The sequence below is a fragment of the Euprymna scolopes genome, chromosome 21 (assembly GCF_053919585.1).
Source record: "Euprymna scolopes isolate OS-2025 chromosome 21, ASM5391958v1, whole genome shotgun sequence".
Lineage (NCBI taxonomy): Eukaryota > Metazoa > Mollusca > Cephalopoda > Sepiida > Sepiolidae > Euprymna > Euprymna scolopes.
Genome location: NC_136502.1, coordinates 126019663 through 126044458, shown reverse-complemented (window position 1 = coordinate 126044458; position 24796 = coordinate 126019663). Strand labels below are relative to the sequence as shown.

The window sequence follows — 24796 nt, the reverse complement described above, 5'->3', positions numbered from 1 at the left end:
AATAGTGTAAAAAATGGTGTAGTAAATAATAGTGTAAGTAATGTTGTAGTAAATAATAGTGTAAACAATGGTGTAGTAAATAATAGTGTAAACAATGGTGTAGTAAATAATAATGTAAGTAATGTTGTAGTAAATAATAGTGTAAACAATGGTGTAGTAAATAATAGTGTAAACAATGGTGTAGTAAATAATAGTGTAAACAATGGTGTAGTAAATAATAGTGTAAGTAATGTTGTAGTAAATAATAGTGTAAACAATGGTGTAGTAAATAATAGTGTAAACAATGGTGTAGTAAATAATAGTGTAAACAATGGTGTAGTAAATAATAGTGTAAACAATGGTGTAGTAAATAATAGTGTAAACAATGGTGTAGTAAATAATAGTGTAAACAATGGTGTAGTAAATAATAGTGTAAACAATGGTGTAGTAAATAATAGTGTAAGTAATGTTGTAGTAAATAATAGTGTAAACAATGGTGTAGTAAATAATAGTGTAAACAATGGTGTAGTAAATAATAGTGTAAACAATGGTGTAGTAAATAATATGGTAAACAATGGTGTAGTAAATAATAGTATAAACAATGGTGTAGTAAATAATAGTGTAAACAATGGTGTAGTAAATAATAGTGTAAACAATGGTGCAGTAAATAATAGTGTAAACAATGGTGTAGTAAATAAAAGTGTAAACAATGGTGTAGTAAATAATAGTGTAAACAATGGTGTAGTAAATAATAGTGTAAACAATGGTGCAGTAAATAATAGTGTAAACAATGGTGTAGTAAATAATAGTGTAAACAATGGTGTAGTAAATAATAGTGTAAACAATGGTGTAGTAACTAATAGTGTAAACAATGGTGTAGTAAATAATAGTGTAAACAATGGTGTAGTAAATAATAGTGTAAACAATGGTGTAGTAAATAATAGTGTAAACAATGGTGTAGTAAATAATAGTGTAAACAATAGTGTAGTAAATAATAGTGTAAGTAATGTTGTAGTAAATAATAATGTAAACAATGGTGTAGTAAATAATAGTGTAAACAATGGTGTAGTAAATAATAGTGTAAGTAATGTTGTAGTAAATAATAGTGTAAACAATGGTGTAGTAAATAATAGTGTAAACAATGGTGTGGTAAATAATAATGTAAACAATGGTGCAGTAAATAATAGTGTAAACAATGGTGTAGTAAATAATAATGTAAACAATGGTGTAGTAAATAATAGTGTAAACAATGGTGTAGTAAATAATAGTGTAAACAATGGTGCAGTAAATAATAGTGTAAACAATGGTGTAGTAAATAATAGTGTAAACAATGGTGTAGTAAATAATAGTGTAAACAATGGTGTAGTAAATAATAGTGTAAACAATGGTGTAGTAAATAATAGTGTAAACAATGGTGTAGTAAATAATAGTGTAAACAATGGTGTAGTAAATAATAGTGTAAACAATGGTGTAGTAAATAATAGTGTAAACAATGGTGTAGTAAATAATAGTGTAAACAATGGTGTAGTAAATAATAGTGTAAACAATGGTGTAGTAAATAATAGTGTAAACAATGGTGTAGTAAATAATAGTGTAAACAATGGTGTAGTAAATAATAGTGTAAACAATGGTGTAGTAAATAATAGTGTAAACAATGGTGTAGTAAATAATAGTATAAACAATGGTGTAGTAAATAATAGTGTAAACAATGGTGTAGAAAATAATAGTGTAAACAATGGTGCAGTAAATAATAGTGTAAACAATGGTGTAGTAAATAATAATGTAAACAATGGTGTAGTAAATAATAGTGTAAACAATGGTGTAGTAAATAATAGTGTAAACAATGGTGCAGTAAATAATAGTGTAAACAATGGTGTAGTAAATAATAGTGTAAACAATGGTGTAGTAAATAATAGTGTAAACAATGGTGTAGTAAATAATAGTGTAAACAATGGTGTAGTAAATAATAGTGTAAACAATGGTGTAGTAAATAATAGTGTAAACAATGGTGTAGTAAATAATAGTGTAAACAATGGTGTAGTAAATAATAGTGTAAACAATGGTGTAGTAAATAATAGTGAAAGTAATGTTGTAGTAAATAATAATGTAAACAATGGTGTAGTAAATAATAGTGTAAACAATGGTGTAGTAAATAATAGTGTAAGTAATATTGTAGTAAATAATAGTGTAAACAATGGTGTAGTAAATAATAGTGTAAACAATGGTGTAGTAAATAATAGTGTAAACAATGGTGTAGTAAATAATAATGTAAGTAATGTTGTAGTAAATAATAGTGTAAACAATGGTGTAGTAAATAATAGTGTAAACAATGGTGTAGTAAATAATAGTGTAAACAATGGTGTAGTAAATAATAGTGTAAGTAATGTTGTAGTAAATAATAGTGTAAACAATGGTGTAGTAAATAATAGTGTAAACAATGGTGTAGTAAATAATAGTGTAAACAATGGTGTAGTAAATAATAGTGTAAACAATGGTGTAGTAAATAATAGTGTAAACAATGGTGTAGTAAATAATAGTGTAAACAATGGTGTAGTAAATAATAGTGTAAACAATGGTGTAGTAAATAATAGTGTAAGTAATGTTGTAGTAAATAATAGTGTAAACAATTGTGTAGTAAATAATAGTGTAAACAATGGTGTAGTAAATAATAGTGTAAACAATGGTGTAGTAAATAATATGGTAAACAATGGTGTAGTAAATAATAGTATAAACAATGGTGTAGTAAATAATAGTGTAAACAATGGTGTAGTAAATAATAGTGTAAACAATGGTGCAGTAAATAATAGTGTAAACAATGGTGTAGTAAATAATAATGTAAACAATGGTGTAGTAAATAATAGTGTAAACAATGGTGTAGTAAATAATAGTGTAAACAATGGTGCAGTAAATAATAGTGTAAACAATGGTGTAGTAAATAATAGTGTAAACAATGGTGTAGTAAATAATAGTGTAAACAATGGTGTAGTAACTAATAGTGTAAACAATGGTGTAGTAAATAATAGTGTAAACAATGGTGTAGTAAATAATAGTGTAAACAATGGTGTAGTAAATAATAGTGTAAACAATGGTGCAGTAAATAATAACGTAAACAATGGTTTTGTAAATAATAGTGTAAGTAATGGTGTAAATAATAGTGTAAACAATGGTGTAGTAAATAATAGTGTAAACAATGGTGTAGTAAATAATAGTGTAAACAATGGTGTAGTAAATAATAGTGTAAACAATGGTGTAGTAAATAATAGTGTAAGTAATGTTGTAGTAAATAATAGTGTAAACAATGGTGTAGTAAATAATAGTGTAAACAATGGTGTAGTAAATAATAGTGTAAGTAATGGTGTAGTAAATAATATTGTAAGTAATGTTGTAGTAAATAATAGTGTAAACAATGTTGTAGAAAATAATAGTGTAAACAATGGTGTAGTAAATAATAGTGTAAGTAATTTTGTAGTAAATAATAGTGTAAACAATGTTGTAGAAAATAATAGTGTAAACAATGGTGTAGTAAATAATAGTGTAAACAATGGTGTAGTCAATAATAATGTAAACAATGGTGTAGTAAATAATAGTGTAAACAATTGTGTAGTAAATAATAGTGTAAGTAATGGTGTAGCAAATAATAGTGTAAGTAATGGTGTAGTAAATAATAGTGTAAGTAATGTTGTAGTAAATAATAGTGTAAACAACGTTGTAGTAAATAATAGTGTAAACAATGGTGTAGTAAATAATAGTGTAAACAATGGTGTAGTAAATAATAGTGTAAACAATGGTGTAGTAAATAATAGTGTAAACAGTGGTGTAGTAAATAATAGTGTAAACAATGGTGTAGTTAATAATAATGTAAACAATGGTGTAGTAAATAATAGTATAAACAATGGTGTAGTAAATAATAGTGTAAACAATGGTGTAGTAAATAATAGTGTAAACAATGGTGTGGTAAATAATAGTGTAAACAATGGTGTGGTAAATAATAGCGTAAACAATGGTGTGGTAAATAATAGCGTAAACAATGGTGTAGTAAATAATAGTGTAAACAATGGTGTAGTAAATAATAGTGTAAACAATGGTGTAGTAAATAATAGTGTAAACAATGGTGTAGTAAATAATAGTGTAAACAATGGTGTAGTAAATAATAGTGTAAACAATGGTGTAGTAAATAATAGTGTAAACAATGGTGTAGTAAATAATAGTGTAAACAATGGTGTAGTAAATAATAGTGTAAACAATGGTGTAGTAAATAATAGTGTAAAAAATGGTGTAGTAAATAATAGTGTAAACAATGGTGTAGTAAATAATAGTGTAAACAATGGTGTAGTAAATAATAGTGTAAACAATGGTGTAGTAAATAATAGTGTAAACAATGGTGTAGTAAATAATAGTGTAAACAATGGTGCAGTAAATAATTGTGTAAACAATGGTGTAGTAAATAATAGTGTAAACAATGGTGTAGTAAATAATAGTGTAAACAATGGTGTAGTAAATAATAGTGTAAACAATGGTGTAGTAAATAATAGTGTAAACAATGGTGTAGTAAATAATAGTGTAAACAATGGTGTAGTAAATAATAGTGTAAACAATGGTGCAGTAAATAATAGTGTAAACAATGGTGTAGTAAATAATAGTGTAAAAAATGGTGTAGTAAATAATAGTGTAAGTAATGTTGTAGTAAATAATAGTGTAAACAATGGTGTAGTAAATAATAGTGTAAACAATGGTGTAGTAAATAATAGTGTAAACAATGGTGTAGTAAATAATAGTGTAAACAATGGTGTAGTAAATAATAGTGTAAACAATGGTGCAGTAAATAATAATGTAAACAATGGTTTTGTAAATAATAGTGTAAGTAATGGTGTAAATAATAGTGTAAACAATGGTGTAAACAATGGTTCAGTAAATAATAGTGTAAATAATGGTGTAAACAATGGTTCAGTAAATATTGGTGTAAACAATGGTGTAGTAAATAATAGTGTAAATAATAGTGTAAACAATTGTTCAGTAAATATTGGTGTAAACAATGGTGTAGTAAATAATAGTGTAAATAATGGTGTAAACAATGGTTCAGTAAATAATGGTGTAGTAAATAGTGATGTAGTAAATAATAGACAATGAAAATTCCCCCACTATCCAACAATCATGAAGTTGTTTGTTCAGCAACCGAGAAGGCTAACATGCTTTCCAGTCGGTTTGCCTCCAACTCCACACTGGGCCCTTCTAACCACCCTTTCCCGAACTTTCCTTTGCAGACAGACGCCAACCTAGACGATCTGAAAGTCACCCCTTCTCAGGTGCATGGCATCATAAAAAATCTTGACACTTCAAAAGCATGTGGACCTGATCTCATTCCAGCTGTGCTATTTAAAAAGTGCCCCGCTGAAGTAGCTCCAATCCTCTCCAACCTTTACAACAAATGCCTTAATGAATCATGCTTTCCTGCCTGCTGGAAAACTGCTTCTGTGGTACCAGTTTTCAAGAATTCTGGCGAAAGAAATGATCCAGTAAATTACCGCCCCATTAGCCTCCTCCCACTTTTTGTCAAAATATTTTAGTCCATAATTAACCAAGCTCTAGTCCATCACCTTACAGATGCTAAACTTCTGACCGGCCAACAATATGGATTTAGACAAGCCCATTCCACAGCAGACATTCTAACTGTAATCTCTGAACGCATATACAATTCACTTGACATAGCAAGGTAGGAGGGTGGAGCGGTAGCTCTAGATACATCTAAGGCTTTTGACAGGGTATGGCATGAAGGTCTTCTCAGTAAAATCAGATCATATGGTATCACTGGAAGAATACTTAACATAATTAAATCCTTCTTAAATAAGAGAAAAATCCAGGTTGTCCTCGATGGTCGTACATTTAAACAATGTGATATAAATGCAGGAGTGCCTCAGGGGTCTATCCTTGGATCTCTATTATTCCTAATATTCATAAATGACCTCACTGACAAAATTGCCTGTGAGATAGATAGATATATATGCTGATGACACCACGCTTTATAACAGACACAACAAGAAAGCAAATGAACACATATCTAAAGAAACAGTAAAGGATGACCTCCAATCTTTAGTGGAATGGGGACAAAAATGGATGGCCACATTCAATGCTGCCAAGACTAATCTTGTTTCCTTCAATAACTACAAGAAACCTTCTCTACTACCAATAGCAATGGCCAATGACTCTTTATCTGAAAGCACATCTTTTTAACTCCTCGGCCTAACGTTCACAGGAAAAATGAGTTGGAACAATTACATTAAGAGCATTGCCAGGACCGCTGCAAAAAAGGTAGGTTCTCTCATCCGTGCTAGAAAGCTACCAACGCCTGAAAGTATCCTGTATCTCTATAAAGCCACCATTCGTCCATTTATGTAGTATTGTTCTCATATTTGGGCTGGTGCATCTACCACTAGTCTCTCGCTCCTAAACAAGGTTTAAAAGAGAGTCGCCAATCTGATAGGTCCTGAACTGTCATCTAAACTTCAGCTCCTGTCCCATCGACGAAATGTTGCATCTCTCTGCCTTTTCTACAAGTACTTTAACGGTGAATGCTCTGGCAAACTGCAAGCACTTTTTCCCCTCGACGTGAATACCCCCGACAAACCCAACAAGCAGCTAAATCCCACCCCTTCACAGTAGAGATCCCTAGATGTAGGAGAGTCTTCTACTCCAGTAGTTTCTTTCTCAGAACAGCTAGACTTTGGAATTCCCTTCCAGGTTCCCGCTTCCCCAATTATACTGACATGCAGAAGTTCAACTGTTGCCCAACTCCCCACCTAGTACCCCTGTAGCCCTATGTCCCTAATAGTAGCCCCCTACATCAAAGTGGCAATGTGCCTTCTTTGGGGTGAAAATATTTAAAAAAATAATAATAATTGGATACATATTATAAAACACAATCCTGAAGAGCACATGCCATCAGAGTATTTGTAGAAACGTGTAAGACTAACAACATCACGTCTGTGAGAGAGAGGTTGCAGTGAAAATGAAAATGTAGAGCCAATTACATTATAGATACGTTTCTGCAATTTATTAAGAACTTTAAAATGGGACACAGATTCACCAGCTCAAATATGACAACAGTAATCCATACATGTGTTAGAGAACAGGTCGCCTGTTATTGTAAGTAAGTAAAAATCAGATAAGATAGTCCGAGAATCCGAACTTGGGAAGCTAGGTTTGGAATTAAGATTCAGGAGAATTCCGATCGAGAGTTTAAAATAAATAAGCAGATGTTTGTTAAAAAGGGAATTCCTTGTTTAGTAATGTTATTGAAAAAGGAATTTGATGATTCAATTCTGTTATTGAAAAAGGAATTTGAAACGAAATATGAAAACGTTTAACATATTTCTAAAGTAAGTTAGTCGAAAAAATAGGTTAGAGAACTCTTGTTGTTCACATGTGAGCAACAGTACATGTTTAGACACATGAGGCATGTCAGGCCACGGGACCGATATGCACGTTATTTGGCATGCAATGACGTCATGGAAGAGATGAGTTGTCAATATAGTAAGAGCTTTAGTCAGAGTACAGCCAGAGTCGAGCCAGTGCCGAGGCAGGGTTGAGAGAGGGTCGGACAGACAGATCTGACATCCATCTTTGGAAGCGAAGGTTTAGAAGAAGGAAATCATATAAGACTTTGAGCTCCTTGATGCGAAATCATTGACGGGTCAAGAAATAAAGGACGTCATTATATTTTGTAACGGCTGTCTTGTGTTGTGTCATTCAACAAACAAAGGTATTGTGAATCATTTATATGAATTTTTGTTCCACTCATCTGTATAAGAACTTTGTGTATGAACGCATATAAGTAATGTATCTTCATCATCTTAAGAATGTTTCCCCCCTCAGCTATGATACGTAATGACTATTCCTTCTTTATGATAAAAGAACTGATAATCATCATCTCAAACATATATGTGTTAAAGAAATATAATGTTTATAGAAGCACTCCCAGAACTGTCAGAACTGTATAAATGTCAATCTCTCTTCTATCTATATATCTATATCTCCCCTCATCTAAAGTGTAATACAAATCACTATTAAAATGTCTCTGTCTCTCTCTTACAAATATAACAACATAACACATGGTCTGATTGTAGATTTGTAGAGATAGAGAATAACTTCGGGCGTGAGAAAGTGTTTAGAGCGATAACGATAACCGATTTTACGAGAATCAGAAAGAGCAATGGATTAAATATATGGTCTCAACAGGAGATTTGATGTGAAAGAACGACCAAGAAGTTTTAGAGTCGATTTCTAGTCGAGAGTAGAGCCATCCATAGGAATCTCGGGAAGAAAAGGGACATGCCTACGATTGAAAGACAATAGGCGAGTCTTAACATGAGTAAACGAAACAAGTTATTTCGTATTCCCAATCAATAATAGAACTGAAATCAACTTCTAGACCAACTACATATTTCAAATGATCCGAGAAAGATGGACAAGAAACAATACCAGAATAATTCTATTAGCTTTTGTCTGTGCTTTGGTCTGTCACGTTTAACTAAAATATCATTTTAATCGCTTGTCACATCTTAAGAAAACATATCTCTTTTAAAAAAGAACATTGTTGCTTTAATGTATTCTTCTTTTTTTCTGTTTTTTTTTTTTGTTTGTTTTTTTCTTGGACTTGCAGCAAACCTCCAAGAACCATGATGTTTAAAATCGTAATTTTCTCCGCATTTTTTGCTGTAACGATGGCAGCACACCTTTTCCGTAAGTGTAGATGATGTTTCTTACAGAATCCGTTAATTATCTCAACTATCGCCTTATGTTATTGGCAGTATTTTCGTAATATTTCTTAAACATATTATGTAATGATTTAATTCTTAAAGGGAACACCAACAAATGGTGAAAAAAAGATTTATAAGATTGGAAGATAAAGTGTTAATAGACTGTATTTATTCGCGTTTAATGGTTACAATCAATTTTACTAAACATATCGAAAAAAATACACAACGATTGTGGCACAAGATCAAGGCTAAATTGTCGATGTAAGCATAGAAATAAAATTTATAAACGAAAATCAAGGAAAAGTATATTTCTTAAAGATATTTTTAGAAATGTTCCACTTAGAAAATTATAAAAAAATGATTTTTTTTATTTAGGGACCTATTTAAAACGAAGAGGAAATATTAATCGAAACCTATAACATTGATTTGTTTTCAGCCAAGTCGTGTGTCCCTGGTTCAACAAGACCGGAATGTGTTCTCCCGCCGTGTAGACATGTTCTCAATCCAATTTGCAAGTAAGTAGAAAAACTCAGTAAGTAAGACAAACTTTGTTGTTGAACTTGTATTGCCATGCAAATCTACTGGAATCGTAAGATTCTATCAATGTAACTGGTGTAAGTTCGGCGTGAAGTTTTCAGAGCTCTTATGAATTCATTATTACTATTTTATATTAGTAGTAAAATAAATGTTGCATGGGTGTGCATTAATGTATGTGCGTCTACGAATATATATATATATATATATATATATATATATATATATATATATATATATATATATACATAGGAATATGCGTGTATATGAAAGAATTAGGGCGTATATAATTTAAATGTGTGTGTGTGTGTGTTTTGTTTGTTTTTTTACATCGGCATCACCACATTATCAAGGCAAAGAGGTCACTCAAGGATAAGGGTTAAAGAGTGTACAGTAGAAATTGGACAATATAGTAATCATTATTAATGAAAATTTGGTAAATTTGATAATTTATATGGAACGGCTCATCAAGAACTTATTTACGTTAGACTTGAAGACAACCATATTGTAGTCAGCCGGAAAGCAGGAAAACGGAAGACAATTCCACAGGCGTGCAGTTCTAACAAAAAAGCTTTGTTCATGGAATCTACGTTTAGGTTTAGGCACAGATAAAGAGTGGGGGGGAATTATTGATAGTGTTTTCAGCTAGACGAGTGTTTCTTGTGAAAGTTTGGCGAGGGGGGACCATAGATTGAAGCTCAGTCGAACACTTTCCATGAAAGTAACGATACATCAGAGACAAACTCTCAACATCTCTTTTGTGAGATAGAGGTTACAAGGAAGAGAAAAGAACATACCTACGAGGCTACGAAGTCTATTTTGAACTCTATCAAGGCAGGCCAATTCCTTTCTAGCAGCTCTTGCCCAGATGTGGCAACAGTATTCCATCCTTGGACGTACCTGGCTCTTATATAGATAGAGAATAGCATCAGAAGTGAGATATCTACCGGATCGATAGAAAGATCCCACCATTTTTCCAGCGACCTTGGCAACAGATTTGATGTACGTATTCCATTTAAGATCAGGAGTAATGGTCAAGCCAAGAAGCTTGTCAAAACTTGAGGCCTCCTGAAGACGAGAGCCATTCATTTCAATTGATGCCAGATGTGGATCAGAATGTTGATGATGTAAAGAGAGAAGCTTGGTTTTAGATGCATTAAAAGTAACCAGCCACTCCTTACCCCATTGTACTACGTGCTCAAGATCAGAGGAGAGAGAATTTGAGAGAAATTGGTCGTTTACTGTCTTGGATGTGCTACCATAAATGGTAGTGTTGTCAGCATAGATGTCTACAAATGATGTAAGGATGTGATTTGGAAGATCATTAATGTAGATCAGGAAAAGAGTTGGGCCCAGGATGGACCCCTGAGGGACACCGACATTAATACTGTGATACTGATTTTTGCCCCTCAACTACTACTCTTATGAACCTATCAGGAAGAAATGATTTAATAATTGAGAAGACATTTCCAGCAATACCATAGCTAGAGATCTTATGAAGTAAACCTTTATGCCATACCCTATCAAAGGCCTTAGATATGTCAAGAGCAATTGCCCTAGAAAGGTTGCCTCCGTCGAGAGATTTGCTAATCCTATACCTACGAGGCTACGAAGTCTATTTTGAACTCTATCAAGGCAGGCCAAGTCCTTTCTAGCAGCTCTTGCCCAGATGTGGCAACAGTATTCCATCATAACTGTAAGCACATCTGCTGTAGATCTAGCAGAACGGAAACCATATTGAGTGTCACTAAGAAGGTTATTTTTGTTGAGATGGTTGATTACTTCTGTATTTAACAGATTCCAGCAACTTACTCATGACGCACAGGAGACTTATTGGCCTGTACTGAGAGGGGGATGAGCGATCACCTGAATTCTTAAATACAGGGCGTACTGATGAAATTTTCCAGGGAGATGGGAAACTATTCTCCTTAAGACAACGTTTAAACAGTTTTGTAAGTATGGGCGCTAGTTCAGGTTGAAGTTTTTTGAGTACTATAATTGGAATACCGTCAGGGCCAGTTGCTTTACTGGAATCAAGGTTTTTGATTAGCTTGGCAACATACCACACAGATATACGTATATGACATAGCGTGTTTTCTGATACAGGAGGAAATATCGGGGATTGGCGGCCTTGATCGCAAAGGGTAGAATTAGCTGCAAAGTTCTTGACAAGGAGTTTGGCTTTGTCTGATGCTGAAGAGATTACCTCAGGTCCATTGATAATAGTTGGGATGGAGCACACGCTTCTGTTCAGGATTCTGTTTGCTATTTGCCAAAACTGGTGGGAACCAAGCCGCTGCTCAGCTACTTTGGACTTAACAGATTGAGCATACAACTCTCTTGCATTCTTTATTACTTTCTTACAATGGTTGCTGGCAGTCCTGAAAGCGGCTTTAGTTTTCATACATCTATTACGTTGGAAACAGTGGAAAAGGTGATTTCTGTGCGCAATGGCAGCAGCACATTCTGGAGAGAACCATGGCTGGCTGTTAGGTTTTTTCGAGTGTATGAAACGGTCAATACCTACAATTAACCATTCCTCAGGTCTAATACTATAGAGGACACATCCTTTTTAAACATGGAATGCAGAGGTAGATCAGATATAAATGTACGGAAGCTATCCCAGTCAGCCTTAGTGTATCGATATACTGTACGATGGAGAGGTACGTCTGGGGACTTATTACATTTCATTTTTATCTTAATTGATACAACAGAGTGGTCGGAAGATCCAAGAGGCGACAGAACAGAAACTGAACATAGTTCAGGGCAAGTTGTGAGAAAAAGGTCTAGTAGGCTCGCATACTGGCCGTCATTGTCGGGCACACGGGTGGGTTCCTGAACAATCTGAGTGAGGTCATAGGCAATGGAGAAATCATGACAGAACCTCCCCTCATCATCGGTCTTGTTAGAGTGGGTCAACCATTCGACGTTGTGAACATTGAAGTCACCACATACGTGAATGTTAGCTGAAGGATAAGCAGATAGGACTTGGTCAATTTTCTCAGATATGCTTTGAAAGATAGTAACTCCGCTGTTATGAGGGCGATAGAGAGTAAATATAAACGCCGTTGTGTGAGCTAAAGCAACCCGGAAGCACATATAGGGTAAGTTAGGATTTTCCCTGGAGATGTCCCTACCACATGGAAAGTTATCCCTAATATAAGCACATATTCCATGCCCATGGCGATCTTGGGGGTCAGATTTAGAAGTTAAGTTAGAGTATCCTTTAATTGTGAACTCTTTTAGGGAAATAGCCTGTCCAATGCCAGTTTCACTTTAAAATAAAAGGTCTGGTTTAGTCTCCTGTAATGGGGTTTCAACCTCTGGAAGGTTAGAACGTAGACCCCTGATGTTGGAGAAGGAGACATGGTAGTAGGGGTCTACGTTGGAAGTTGGAGAACCGGGTTTAATCGTGTATTTTTTCTTGAAACTTGTCATGATGATTTTTTGGAATTTGTGGACTAGGTCGTTAGATTTACTTAGAGCAGTACAGAGAGGGGAAACTAAGAGAGAAAAAGAAACGAAGAATTTTTTTTTTATTATTTGTAGCTAATGTAAAGGTAAAGCCGTAACAATTACCCACTAGTATGGCATTGAGAGGCCCCACCAAAAGCTACTGCATGGTCCAGAATTCATTCACCAAATGGCAATACAGCAGCCCCAGTACTTTGCACCTGCTGATAGGACAGCCTCCTTGGTGGTTAATCCAAGGTTCGGGTCCCTGACTATCAGGCGGATAACGTCAGCCCAGACAAAACGTTTACCTCCAGCACCCTTACTAGTGACATGGCTACAAGGATAGACATAGAAACAGAAAATTTCCGCCATCTCTGCCAACTGTTCGCGCAAAATACTGCCAACCTAGAAAACAGCTTTTTCTTCTCCCTTTGTCAGAAAAATCACTCATTAAAAAATGAGGACTGAGGGACAAATTAGAAGAAGCGAGAGTAACAAAAAAGAAAAGTTAAATGTCGTGAGTATCTGTCACTCTTTGTCAAGTTTGATTGACCAGTATCCGTTTTTGGCGTCCAGCTTTGAGAAGAATTTTGCACCAGACAGTTTGTGTGAGAGCTCCTCCATGGTTGGGGGTTTGTAATGGCATCGCATTATGTTTTTGTTAAAATCTTTAAGGTGTAAACATATTCGCAGTTTGCCGTTGCTCTTCCGCACATAAATGATGCTGCTTACCCAGTTAGTTGGTTCATCAATTTTTTTTATTATTCCCAGAGACACCATTGGGTCTAGTTCCGCCTTTATCTCGTCCCTCATATTGATGGGACATTTCCTCGGTGCATGGACTATGGGTAAGTTGTTAAAGCGAAGTACGATGTGGTACTCTTCTGGAAAGTTTCCAATCCGGTCGAATTCGTCCAGATAGGCTTCCATGAGATCTGTCGTAGAATTTATGGTGTTTGACAGAGGATCAACTGGGGTACATGTTGTTCTCTGTATGGAACAGTGTAGCATTGCCAATTACAAATCTTGGATGAAAGGTAATCCTAATATGGTAGGTCCATTTGGTGTGACCACATAAAATTTTATTGCTTTCCATAGATCCTTGTACCCGCATTTTATATCGATGGATTCGTGCTGCGAGATATCAGAGCCATTGTACGCTGTAAGAATTGCACTTTCTTTGTTGGTTGTGCCTGGACGTGGATGCCTATTCTGGTTCACATGTTTGGGAAACATCTGTCGGAACGTGCGTAAGGAAAGTGTATTCCTTTCCGCGCCTGTGTCCACTTTGACCTTCAGCTCATGAATGACTTTTCTGTTTGGCAGGACGATATCCAGGTTGGCAAATGCTTCTGTTTGGGAGGTGTTATCTCCTTTCTGATTTACTGTATATAAAAACATTCTTTCAACATCATCTGCCTTTTCATCTTGCTGTATGTTTATACAGTTCTGCTGGTTTTTAAACGCATCCCGTTCCGGTCCAAAATTTCTCTGCTTGGTTAGCTTATTTGCTTGTGGCTGCCTGTTGGTATTTTTAGTTTTTTGGGTCTGACACCGTTTGGCCCAGTGGTTCTTATGACCACATGCTGAGTACGTACTGCCGCGAGCAGGACAATTTCCTGGTTTATGATGGAGTCCACGTCTTCCACAGACATCTGAGCTCTCAATTTTGTGTTTGATAGAGCTTATCTGGCTTTTACATCCACCCTTTATTTCGCCCATTTTTTTCATGTGATCCACTGAAGCTTCGTAGCTTCTGCACATGTTTAGAACTTCAAGCATCGCCAGTTTTTAATTTTTGCATAGTAGCTGTTTTACAGCTCTGGAAATCTAGTCCCCACAATTATCTGGTCTATGATGCATTCTTCTGTTTCAATTTCGCGCCGGAACTTGCATTTTTGCGCCTGCAGCCTGCAGCCTGCATCTCACGAGAAAGTCATCGATATTTTCTGTATCGGTCTGCGCGTATTTCTGTAGAAAGAAGCGTGCAATTCTGAAGTTGATTTAAGGCTCTATTTGTTCTTGGGATTTGTTCCAAATCACTACAGGGTTGCGCTTGTCGCCCTCATTTTTAAATGACCATGTTAAATCGGCTTAGCCCTTCTTTCCTCGATAATAATAAAATGTGGTCCACTTGTTTGGTTACTTCAATGTTCCTGACAGAGAAGTATAACTCACACTGTTTTTTAAAGAATTTAAAAGACTTCACTAAGTTATCAGTATCCCAGCACATGTGTGGTTCTATTGAGTGATTGGTCATTTTCTTATAAACGATACAGGGGAATGCAAAGAAGATAATTAGAGAAAAGAGGAAAAAAACAACTCACATTTCTTCGAGTACGAATCCAATATGGCGCCTCAGTGACGCACTCAAAAGTCCGGTAAGAAGACTGAATTGTTATCGGGCTGTTTTCAAAGTTCTCTCTTTTTTTTTTTTTAGTTCATTCTTTTTTTTAAAAAAAAACAGTATAATAATAATAATGTGATATTATTAGTATGAATGTGTAATATTAAGGAGGCGAAACGAAGTGTGTTAGCTCACTGAAGACATCTTTATTTTCTAAGGGAAGTAACTCGTACAGCACGAATTATAAACAACAAGGAAAGATAATCCATATGTTGACAGAACGTCCTGGAACTGCACAGAACTTTATTTCCGTCACAGAATCAATAGGGACTGGATCATTACATGAATGATCTAATCTTTGTTGATTTGGGGGCCAAGAATAAACCTCCGCCGAAAGTCCTAGTGATTTGATGATAGATTATGATAAAACTCATAATCAAGATAAGCAGATGAAAAGTGTAATACTAACGTATATCATAAGCGCGTTACAACTTAAGCCAATAAACATTTTTACTAATAATAAACAGTAAGTGTAAATAGAGTTTAATAAGTAAACAACTAATAATAAATTGAAACATGGTAAATCTAGCTTCAATACAAACTGTAATAGATGAACCGGAAATTTAAATTACAATAGATGTAAACAAACCGTTATCACGTTGAATATACATGCCTATGAATAAAAAAAGATTAGCTTATAAAAGTAGGACAAGCATTAAACATATCTATTGATTAAATAATTATGTTTAAAAATTTGATTAGTGAAATAAGACGCAGATAGTTTGTAAATTGGGTACTCCTGCAGTATTTTACCCACTGATTTCACGATCTTAGCCGAGCGTTGACGAACGCTTTCGGCGTTAACGCCGACGAAAGCCGAGAATTCGGAGCTACGGTGCAAGAACACTAAAAGTATGTGAATAGCAACAACATTACAAGAAAAAGATATTACACACACAACAAAATTGATAAAATTAATACAAAAAAATTGTGATAAAATAAATCACAAACACTTACCGTAAGTTTTTTTAAAGTAAAATAAATTTATTTTGTTGAATATTTTTTTTTTGGTTCATTTTGTTTTCCGATAGCTTTTTTTTGGAGGGGGGGGGGAAGCAACAGTAATAAACACTTCAATGTTTTTTTTTTGTTTGTTTTTAACAAAACGTTATTAAACAGTAACAACAATGTTTTTTTTTTTTTTTCAGTAATGTTTGTAGGGGGGGACAACAATTACTGTTTATCTTTAGTTCTGACTGGAAGATTTTCTACTGACTGTAGAGGCAAAGTAGGGAGCAAAGGGTTTTCAGAGGATGTGGAAAGAAGCTCCTTCCCAACCGGGTAGCCTTCCGCGATTTGATTTATTATGGAGACAAAAGGGCTGTGTCCAAATTTTTGTCTCCACATAAATTCGCATAAATATGTTTCCAACAGCTCCCGGTTGGTACCGCATTCTCGCTTGTTTCTCTGTTTTGCTTCTTTCCACATCCTCTCGACGTGATTTGTGGTCGCCTTCGTAATTGGATCCACGAAATGGAGACTATGGTTTACAGTTAGATGTGAAAACCCTTCGCTCCCTACTCTGTTATAGGCTCTCCAACAGTCGGACACGACCGTTGTCCCGGCAAGATATATTTTTTAATTATTGGAAGGAGGGTTTCAGCGTTTCTATTAGGTACCGTTACCAAGAAACCCTCCTTCTCAGCGGGGTCATAGCCGCCGAAAACCCAGAGCCATTCGACGAGTCTGCCGACGTTATGTTTGCGTCGGTTGAAGACAGACTCGTCTATCTCCACTGTGTGACCTGGGCCTCCGATCTGCCTAGGATGCCTGCGTAAATAATCTAGGCAGACGTCCCGTAGGAAGTTCTTCCAGTCGGTTATAGTATGAGATGAGGATATCCCACATTCCCGGCGGACGTTCTTCTCTGTAGCCAACTCAAAGGCCCACAGATATATCAGTTTTAGTATCACTTTTATGGTCAGCTTGGATGCCATGAAAAACGTCCCGTGTCGCAGCGAAATCCATTTTCGACAACGCGTATTCCTACACCTCCACGCAAAGCCGTCTTTTACTTGGTCCCTTTTTTTAAATTCACACTGTGTCTGGCATTTTTGGCAGGCGACCGATGTAGAAATTAATTTTCTCTCCTGGCAAAACTCGACGACGGCTTCAGTGGAGTGCAAGGTTGTTTCCAGCAGTCCTAGGTTCATATTTCTTCCTTTTTTTATCGCTAAATTAAATAGCTGAAATGAAAGGCTGTGTATTTTTACTTTGTAAGAGTATCTTGTGTAGGAGACGGTGAGACTCGTCGTGGGCGACGAAGCGTTTCACTGAAGAACCACGGCAACACACAGCAAACCAACAAACAATGACAGCCACGGCGCGAAGGCAACTAACAAAGCTCAGCTGACTGCACGAATAGAAACGGAACCCAACGGTCACTGTACTGATCGCCACAAACGTCAGAACCCGACTGCCTCGCACCTCCAATGGACCGATTTTTATTACTCAAGATGGCCTAGCTAATTTGCATCCCCGCGAGATCTCGCACGATCCTGCGAGATTCCGTCTCTAATAAAAGCAGGCAGGCGCCATCTTGAAACTCTTTCTTCCGCTGCCCCGACCACAGGATCAGCCACCACCCCACACGCCAGGCACACACGGACCCTCTTGCGCCGAGGGCTACGGTTAGTCTCACATACTTTGAACAATAAAATAACTGAAATGAAACGCTATGTGTGTAATTTCAATGAAAATTATTCGTCTGCTGCGCGTTCGTTTGATAGCGCCCTGATTGGCTGATAGAGTATCGTACCGCTCGCCATGTTCCGGCGTTTTCCGACGGATGTCGATCAACGCTCGGCTAAGATCGTGAAATCGGTGGGTAAAATACTGCAGGAGTACCGAAAATTGATTTATATAAACTCATGTGAGTTTTACAGTAAATGAAGCGCCACTTCGGGTGATCTTCTTCTGATGGGCTGAGGGTACTGGATTGACAGTTTCTGGCTGCTGTTCCCGACTGGTAGTACAGCAGTCCTAACTCTTTGGTAGCGCTTAGAGCGGCTGCTCCATCAAGAGTTGTACAATATCGGGCTGTTTGTAGTGCCATGTCGCGCATGGAAAAGGGCCCTGCACTCATCCCCGATGGGCTTTCCTGAGGCCACAGTCCTAGTTGAAGAAAGGTCTGCTAATGGTCTACTTGTGTCGCATGTCTGATACCCTGCATAACCTCTTGTTCAGCTCCCTCTCACCTAACTGAAACTCTTTAAAAACATAATGACAGTATAATAAAAAGAATAAGCTTAAACCAGGCCTAGGGACAAACAAATCCAACTTGCCTCCTCCCTTGAGGCTTGCATTCACTAACATCCGTGGGCTTAGAACTAATTTAGCTGATGTTGAAGCAGATCTCCGGATATCTTAGCACTAAGCGAGACTAACCTACACTCCTCCATCCCCTCTAACTACTTTAACATGTCTGGCTGTCTCCCACTCTGCCGTAAGAACTCTGACAGATATATGCACGGACTTGGAGTCTAGATTCGTAACACCCTCCCCCTGACTAGAGAAACAAACCTAGAAACGGAGGATCAAGCCTTTATGTGCTTTAGAGTAAAAATACAACACAACATTAGCTACTTTTATTTTCTCTACCGCTCTCCCTCGACCCAGGGCTGCACCTTAATAAACAACATTTCTGACAGCATAGACACAGCACTCTCCCTCGACACTAGCGCACAAGTACATGTATTTAGTGACTTTAATGTTCACCACAAAAACTGGCTTGGATTCTCTACTCACACAGATGCAGCGGGCAGCACAACACATAGTTTTGCTATATCTCACTCCCTATCACAAATGGTTACGTTTCCAACCCGTTTCCCTGACCAGCAAGAATAACACACATCACTTCTAGATCTGTTTCTGACTACAGTTCCCGAGGATATTACAACAAATGCTGACAGCCCACTGGGGAACGCTGACCATGCAGTGATAATGGTAGAAATCGCCCTAAATTCTAGACCCAAACCTGAAGATCCAGTGCTCAAAACAACGAGATATTATAAAAAGGCTGACTGGGAAGCAATCAGAGATCTGATCAGAGATGCCACATGGGAAATATTTTTTCTCTTCCTGCTGAACAGTGCGCAAATGAGACCACTGAATGATTCAAAACAGCGATGGAAGCACATGTTCCCATACGTAAATTTTATAGCAAGCCACACTCTCCCCAATGGTTTACTTCGACTTGCGCAACTGCCATTGCTCAAAGGCAGAATTCATACCGCAGATTTAACCGACATAAGTCCAATTCAAACAAACTGAAATATATAGAAGCTAGAAGTAACGTTAAGAAAGAAATAGCGACAGCTAAGAGAGAATTTACTGAAACCACTAAAAAACACATTGAAGCACAAAAATTAGGAAAACGTGACTTCTGGAAAATCTACAACAGTGTAGTAAATGATGGGCAATCAACAATTCCCCCGCTAACCAACAATCACGAGGTTGTTTGCTCAGCAACTTACAAGGCTAATATGCTTGCCAGCCGGTTTTCCTCGAACTCCACACTGGAACCTTCCAACCACCCCCTGCCTGATTTTCATTTGCGGACAGACGCCATGCTAGACGATCTAAAAATCACCCCTGCTCCAGTACACGCTATCATAAAAAATCTTGACACTTCAAAAGTATGTGGACCTGATCTCATCCCAGCTGTGCTATTAAAAAAGTGCTCAGCTGAAGTAGTTCCAGTTCTCTACAAACTCTACAACAAATGCCTTAATGAAGCTTGCTTTCCAGGCTGTTGGAAAACAGCTTCTGTGGTACCAGTATTCAAGAATTCTGGCGAAAGAACTGACCCATCAAATTATCGCCCCATTAGCCTCCTCCCACTTTTCGACAAACTATTTGAGACCATAATTAACCATGCTCTAGTCCGGCACCTTACAGATGCTAAACTTCTGACTGACCAACAATATGGATTTAGACAAGTCCGTTCGACAGCAGACATCCTCACTGTAATCTCTGAACGTATATACCATTCACTGGACAAAGCGGGGGAGGACACAGCAGTAGCTCTAGATATATCTAAGGCTTTTGACAGGGGGTGGCACGAGGGTCTCCTCAGGAAAATTAGATCATACGGTATCACTAGTAGAATACTTAACAAAATTAAATCTTTCTTAGATAAGAGAAAAATCCAGGTTGTCCTCGACAGTCGTACATCTAAACAGTATGATATAAATGCGGGAGTGCCTCAGGGGTCTATCATTGGAGCTCTATTGTTCCTAATATTTATTAATGATCTCTCCGACAAAACTGCCTCTGGGATGGGTATATATGCTGATGACACTACACTCTATAACAGGCATGAGAGGAAAACAAATGAACACATATCTAAAGAAATGGCAAAAACACTAGAGGATGACCTCCAATCTGTAGTGGAATGGGGACATAAATGGATGGTCACATTCAATGCTGCCAAGACTAAACTGATTTCATTCAATAATTACAAGAAACCTTCTCTGCCACCAATAGCAATGGCTAGTGACTCCCTGTCTGAGAGTACATCTTTCAAACTGCTTGGCCTAACATTCACAGGAAACATGAGTTGGAACAATTATATTGAAAACATTGCCAGGGCCGCTGCGAAAAAGGTAGGCTCTCTCTACTGTGCTAGAAAATTACTGACACCTGAAAGTATCCTGTACCTCTATAAGGCCATATTGGCCCATGTATGGAGTATCGTTGTCACATTTGGGCTGGTGCATCTGCTACTAGTCTCTTGCTCCTTGACAAGGTTCAAAAGAGAGTCGCAAACCTGATAGGCCCTGAACTGGCACCTAAGCGTCAGCCTCTGTCCCATCGACGAAATGTTGCATCCCTCTGCCTGTTCTACAAGTATTTTAGTGGTGAATGTTCTGACGAACTGCAGACAGTTGTGCCCCCACGATGTGAGCACCCTCGACAAACCCGACAGGCTCCTAAATCCCACCCCCATACTGTAGAGATCTCTAGATGTAAAAGATATTTCCACTCCAATAGCTTCTTCCCCAGAAACGCTAGACTTTAGAATTCCATTACAGGTCCCTGCTTCCCCAACAGTACTGACGTGCAGAAGTTCAAGTATAACGTGAACCGACATCTTGCTGCCCAAATCCCTACATAGTACCCCAGTAGTTGTTACCCCTGATATTAGCCCCCTACACCAAAGTGGCAATTTGCCTTGTTTTGGGTGAAACTGTAAAAAAAAAAAAATCTAATCGTGTAATCTCAAGTTTTCATGGAATGTTCGAAGATGTTCAATGTGAGCATCATTGATAACACGACACACATCAAGCTGATTATCCAGTTTTTGCCAAACGCGTCCCAGAATTGCGTGGTTATTCGTGCCTTCAGCTCATCCTAGTTTCTTAGAATGGGAGGCACATAGAACAGAGCTTTCACAAATTTTTACAAAAAATAATTGCAGGGTCATTTATTTTTGCTCCATCTACCCTGAACAAATGTCCATGTTTAAATTTTTACAAATTCAAGCACACAAAACACTTTTTCTGGTTGAATGAACGCAATTACTGGATCTAAAAAGAAATGAAAAGATCAATAACCTTACAAAAACCTTAATGCATTTAGCTTTAAAATGTCACCACTTTCATCTTACTACCATTCACAGTTAAGCAGATATGAGAACTTGAAATGTGCCCAAGGCTTTGGAACACGCTCTCTCTCACGCTCTCTCTCTCTCCCCCTCTCTCTCTCTCTCTCTCTCTCTCTCTTTCTCTCTCTCTCTCTCTCTCTCTCTCTCTCTCTCTCTATATATATATATATATATATATATATATATATATATATATATATATATATATATATATATATATATATATATATACTTACGGGATAAATGCATAGATGAAAACTTAATGAATTTAACGAGGTTTATATAAGACTGTCCAATAATCAATAGAGCAAAATATATTTTTTAATTTATTCATATTAAAATTTTTATCGATACACTAGTTATGATAATGTTTCACTTAATTATTTAAAAATAGCGAAAATCCTCATTAGTATCAATATTCTTTAATTTAAAAAATTCTTATTTGTAATTAATTGACAATTACAAAAAAGTATACAGAAAATTGAAGATTATGTGATATGTCCATATGACCTGGTTGAGCTGTGCAGATTTATTTTCTGGCTTCAGAATTTTATTTTCAATGCTTTGTGTATTTACTTGTATTTTTAGAGAATATAAAATACATATACTTATTTTTTTAATGTATAGAAGTAATAATTATAAAGAAATTCATAAAAATTAACTTAAAATTTTATCTACAAAATACTACTACTACTAATAATAATAATAATAATAATACTAATAATAATAATAATAATAATAATAATAATAATAATAATAATAAACGTTAGCATTAAATATGCATATATAGAAAACACTGGTATGAAAGTATTCATATCAACTCCAAATCAAATAGCTATTATCTACTCACGTAAATATGCAACAACATAGGAACATGCAACAACTCGATATACACAATAAAACTATATTATTAATCCACACCTATAGTTGCCATTTTGCTAATAGTCATATGAATAAGGACTAATAAAAAATAAGAGAAACAGTAATAGTATTAACTACAAAATGTAAAATTAAAAAGTTTTAAATTATAAAGAATATGATAATTGTAAAAAATATTAAATATAAACATATAGAAATATGGAAATGGGAAAATAAGAAAATAAAAAAGTAATGTGAGTTTTGGTAATCTTAGTCATAAAAATGATATAATCGTATATAGAAAGATAGTAGTAGTAGTAGTAGTAGTAGTAGTAGTAGTAGTAGTAGTAGTAGTAGTAGTAGTAATGATATTCGGAATACTTATAGTAATAATAACAGTTGTACTTGATTTGATTAATTTCAATGTTAGGATGGTTTGAAAACTTTTAGTGTAGATACGAAAAAATGTAGGTAAGCTTGAATAAAATAAAATAAATATAATAAAAGAAAAGAAAGTAATAAAAGAATATAAAATAATGAAATAAAATAATAAAAATAAATTATTTAAATAATACAAAATGAAAGTAATAAAAATATAGCAATAGAAATATAATAATAAAATAAGAGTATAACAAACAATAATAAAGTACGACTGAATATATATAAATTAGGCACCGCCAAAAATGGCCGGGAAATCAAGTTGTTGTTGTTTTTTAAAACGAAATTACATTTATTAAAATCTATTATTTCTGAGTAACTTTTTTCTTTCCAGAAAGATAAAACCCTGAATTTTATCATATAGAAAACAGAATAATGTAAAACTTTTTCTACTATTTTTAATTAAATTTTAAATGTTAAATTTTCCCAAAAAGTTAACAATTGACATTTTTTGTCTTGCACAAAAAAAACGTACAAAAATATAAAAAAAAAGGTTTTTGAAATAATTAATAGAAATATAATAAGAAGAAGAAGAAGAAGAAGAATATAACAAACAATAATAAAGTACGACTGAATATATATAAATAATAAATATTGAGGGCATAAAATAATATACGATAAAATAACACTAAAATAAAACTTAAGTATTAAAGTAATAAAAAAGTAACGGAATTATAAAATAATTTAATAATATCATATATAATAATATATAGTTAAATATTAAATACCAAGATAACAAATTAAATTAATCAATTAAATAGTACTATAGTTACATAACAATATATATAAAATGAGATATAAAAAATAAACCGTCCGATGTATAACTTTTATAAAAATGTAGTGAAAGTATTATAAAAGCGTAGAAAATTAATGAGGTCATAATAATAATAATAATAATAATAATAATAATAATAATAATAATAATAATAATAGTAATAAATAAATTATAACCGTATTAAGATAAAGTAAAGTAAACATTTAACGGTAACATAAAGTAAACTAGTTGATGTAAATATGGTTAATATTGAATTCAAGAGGAAATGTGAAGGTGGCTAAAAAGGTGTGATTTGTAATGATCTTAATTTGTTGATAATTCATGATTTTTGGAAAAGTGCGGGAAGGTAGAGCGGTAGCTTTAGATATATCTAAGGCTTTTGACAGGGTGTGGCATAAAGGTCTTCTCAGGAAAATCAGATCATATGGTATCAGTGGAAGAATACGACATAATTAAATCCTTCTTAGATAAGAAAAAAATCCAGGTTGTCCTCGACAGTCGTACATCTAAACAATACGATATAAATGCGGGAGGGCCTGCCTCAGGGGTCTATCCTGGGACCTCTGTTATTCCTATATTCATAAATGACCTCCCTTACAAAATTGCCTGTGAGATGGGTATATATGCTGACGACACCACACTAAAACAGACACGAAACTGTTGAAGCGCTACCTTAAGGCTCATAAGAGTAGTGGTAGATATAAATGCTGGAGTCCCTGAGGGGTCAATCCTAGGCCCAACTCTCTTCCTGATCTACATCAATGACCTCCCTAAACACATACTAAAATCATTCGTTGACATCTATGCTGATAACACGACCATCTACGGCAACACATCAAAGGCTGTAAATGACAAAGTTCTCTCTGATTCTCTCTCCTCTGATCTCGAGCGCGTGGTTCAGTCGGGGAAGATGTGGCTGGTTACCTTTAATGCATCCAAAACCAAACTCCTATCCTTACATCATCAACGCTCTGATCCCCATCTGGCAT

The 24796-nt window shown here is 35.5% G+C and overlaps 2 protein-coding genes and 1 pseudogene across 4 annotated transcripts in view; 2 read left to right on the top strand and 1 right to left on the bottom strand.

Moving 5' to 3' along the window:
- LOC145242733 (uncharacterized) overlaps nucleotides 1–24796 on the top strand; it is a 38359-nt gene that overhangs the window by 2758 nt on the left and 10805 nt on the right. Inside the window, exons 2-3 of the mRNA XM_080105875.1 lie at nucleotides 8636–8715; nucleotides 9169–9247. Of these exons, the coding sequence (XP_079962001.1) occupies nucleotides 8652–8715; nucleotides 9169–9247 (143 nt within the window). The 5' untranslated portion in view covers nucleotides 8636–8651. The remainder of the gene's footprint in view (nucleotides 1–8635; nucleotides 8716–9168; nucleotides 9248–24796) is intronic.
- Nucleotides 1962–6772, top strand: LOC145242731 (uncharacterized). Of its 3 annotated transcripts, XR_013862818.1 has the most exons (3): nucleotides 1962–3648; nucleotides 4053–4554; nucleotides 4889–6606. XR_013862818.1 is itself a non-coding variant. In XM_080105874.1 (2 exons), the coding sequence occupies exons 1-2, from the start codon at nucleotides 2677–2679 to the stop codon at nucleotides 5060–5062; spliced, it is 975 nt and encodes a 324-aa protein (XP_079962000.1). In that variant the 5' UTR covers nucleotides 1962–2676; the 3' UTR covers nucleotides 5063–6772. The 3 variants fall into 3 exon arrangements, 2 of the variants coding, with proteins under 2 accessions (XP_079962000.1, XP_079961999.1); XM_080105874.1 differs by lacking the exon at nucleotides 4053–4554 and having other exon boundaries at nucleotides 5060–6772; XM_080105873.1 differs by having other exon boundaries at nucleotides 1962–4887; nucleotides 4928–6772.
- LOC145243025 (uncharacterized) lies at nucleotides 16295–17197 on the bottom strand (annotated as a pseudogene).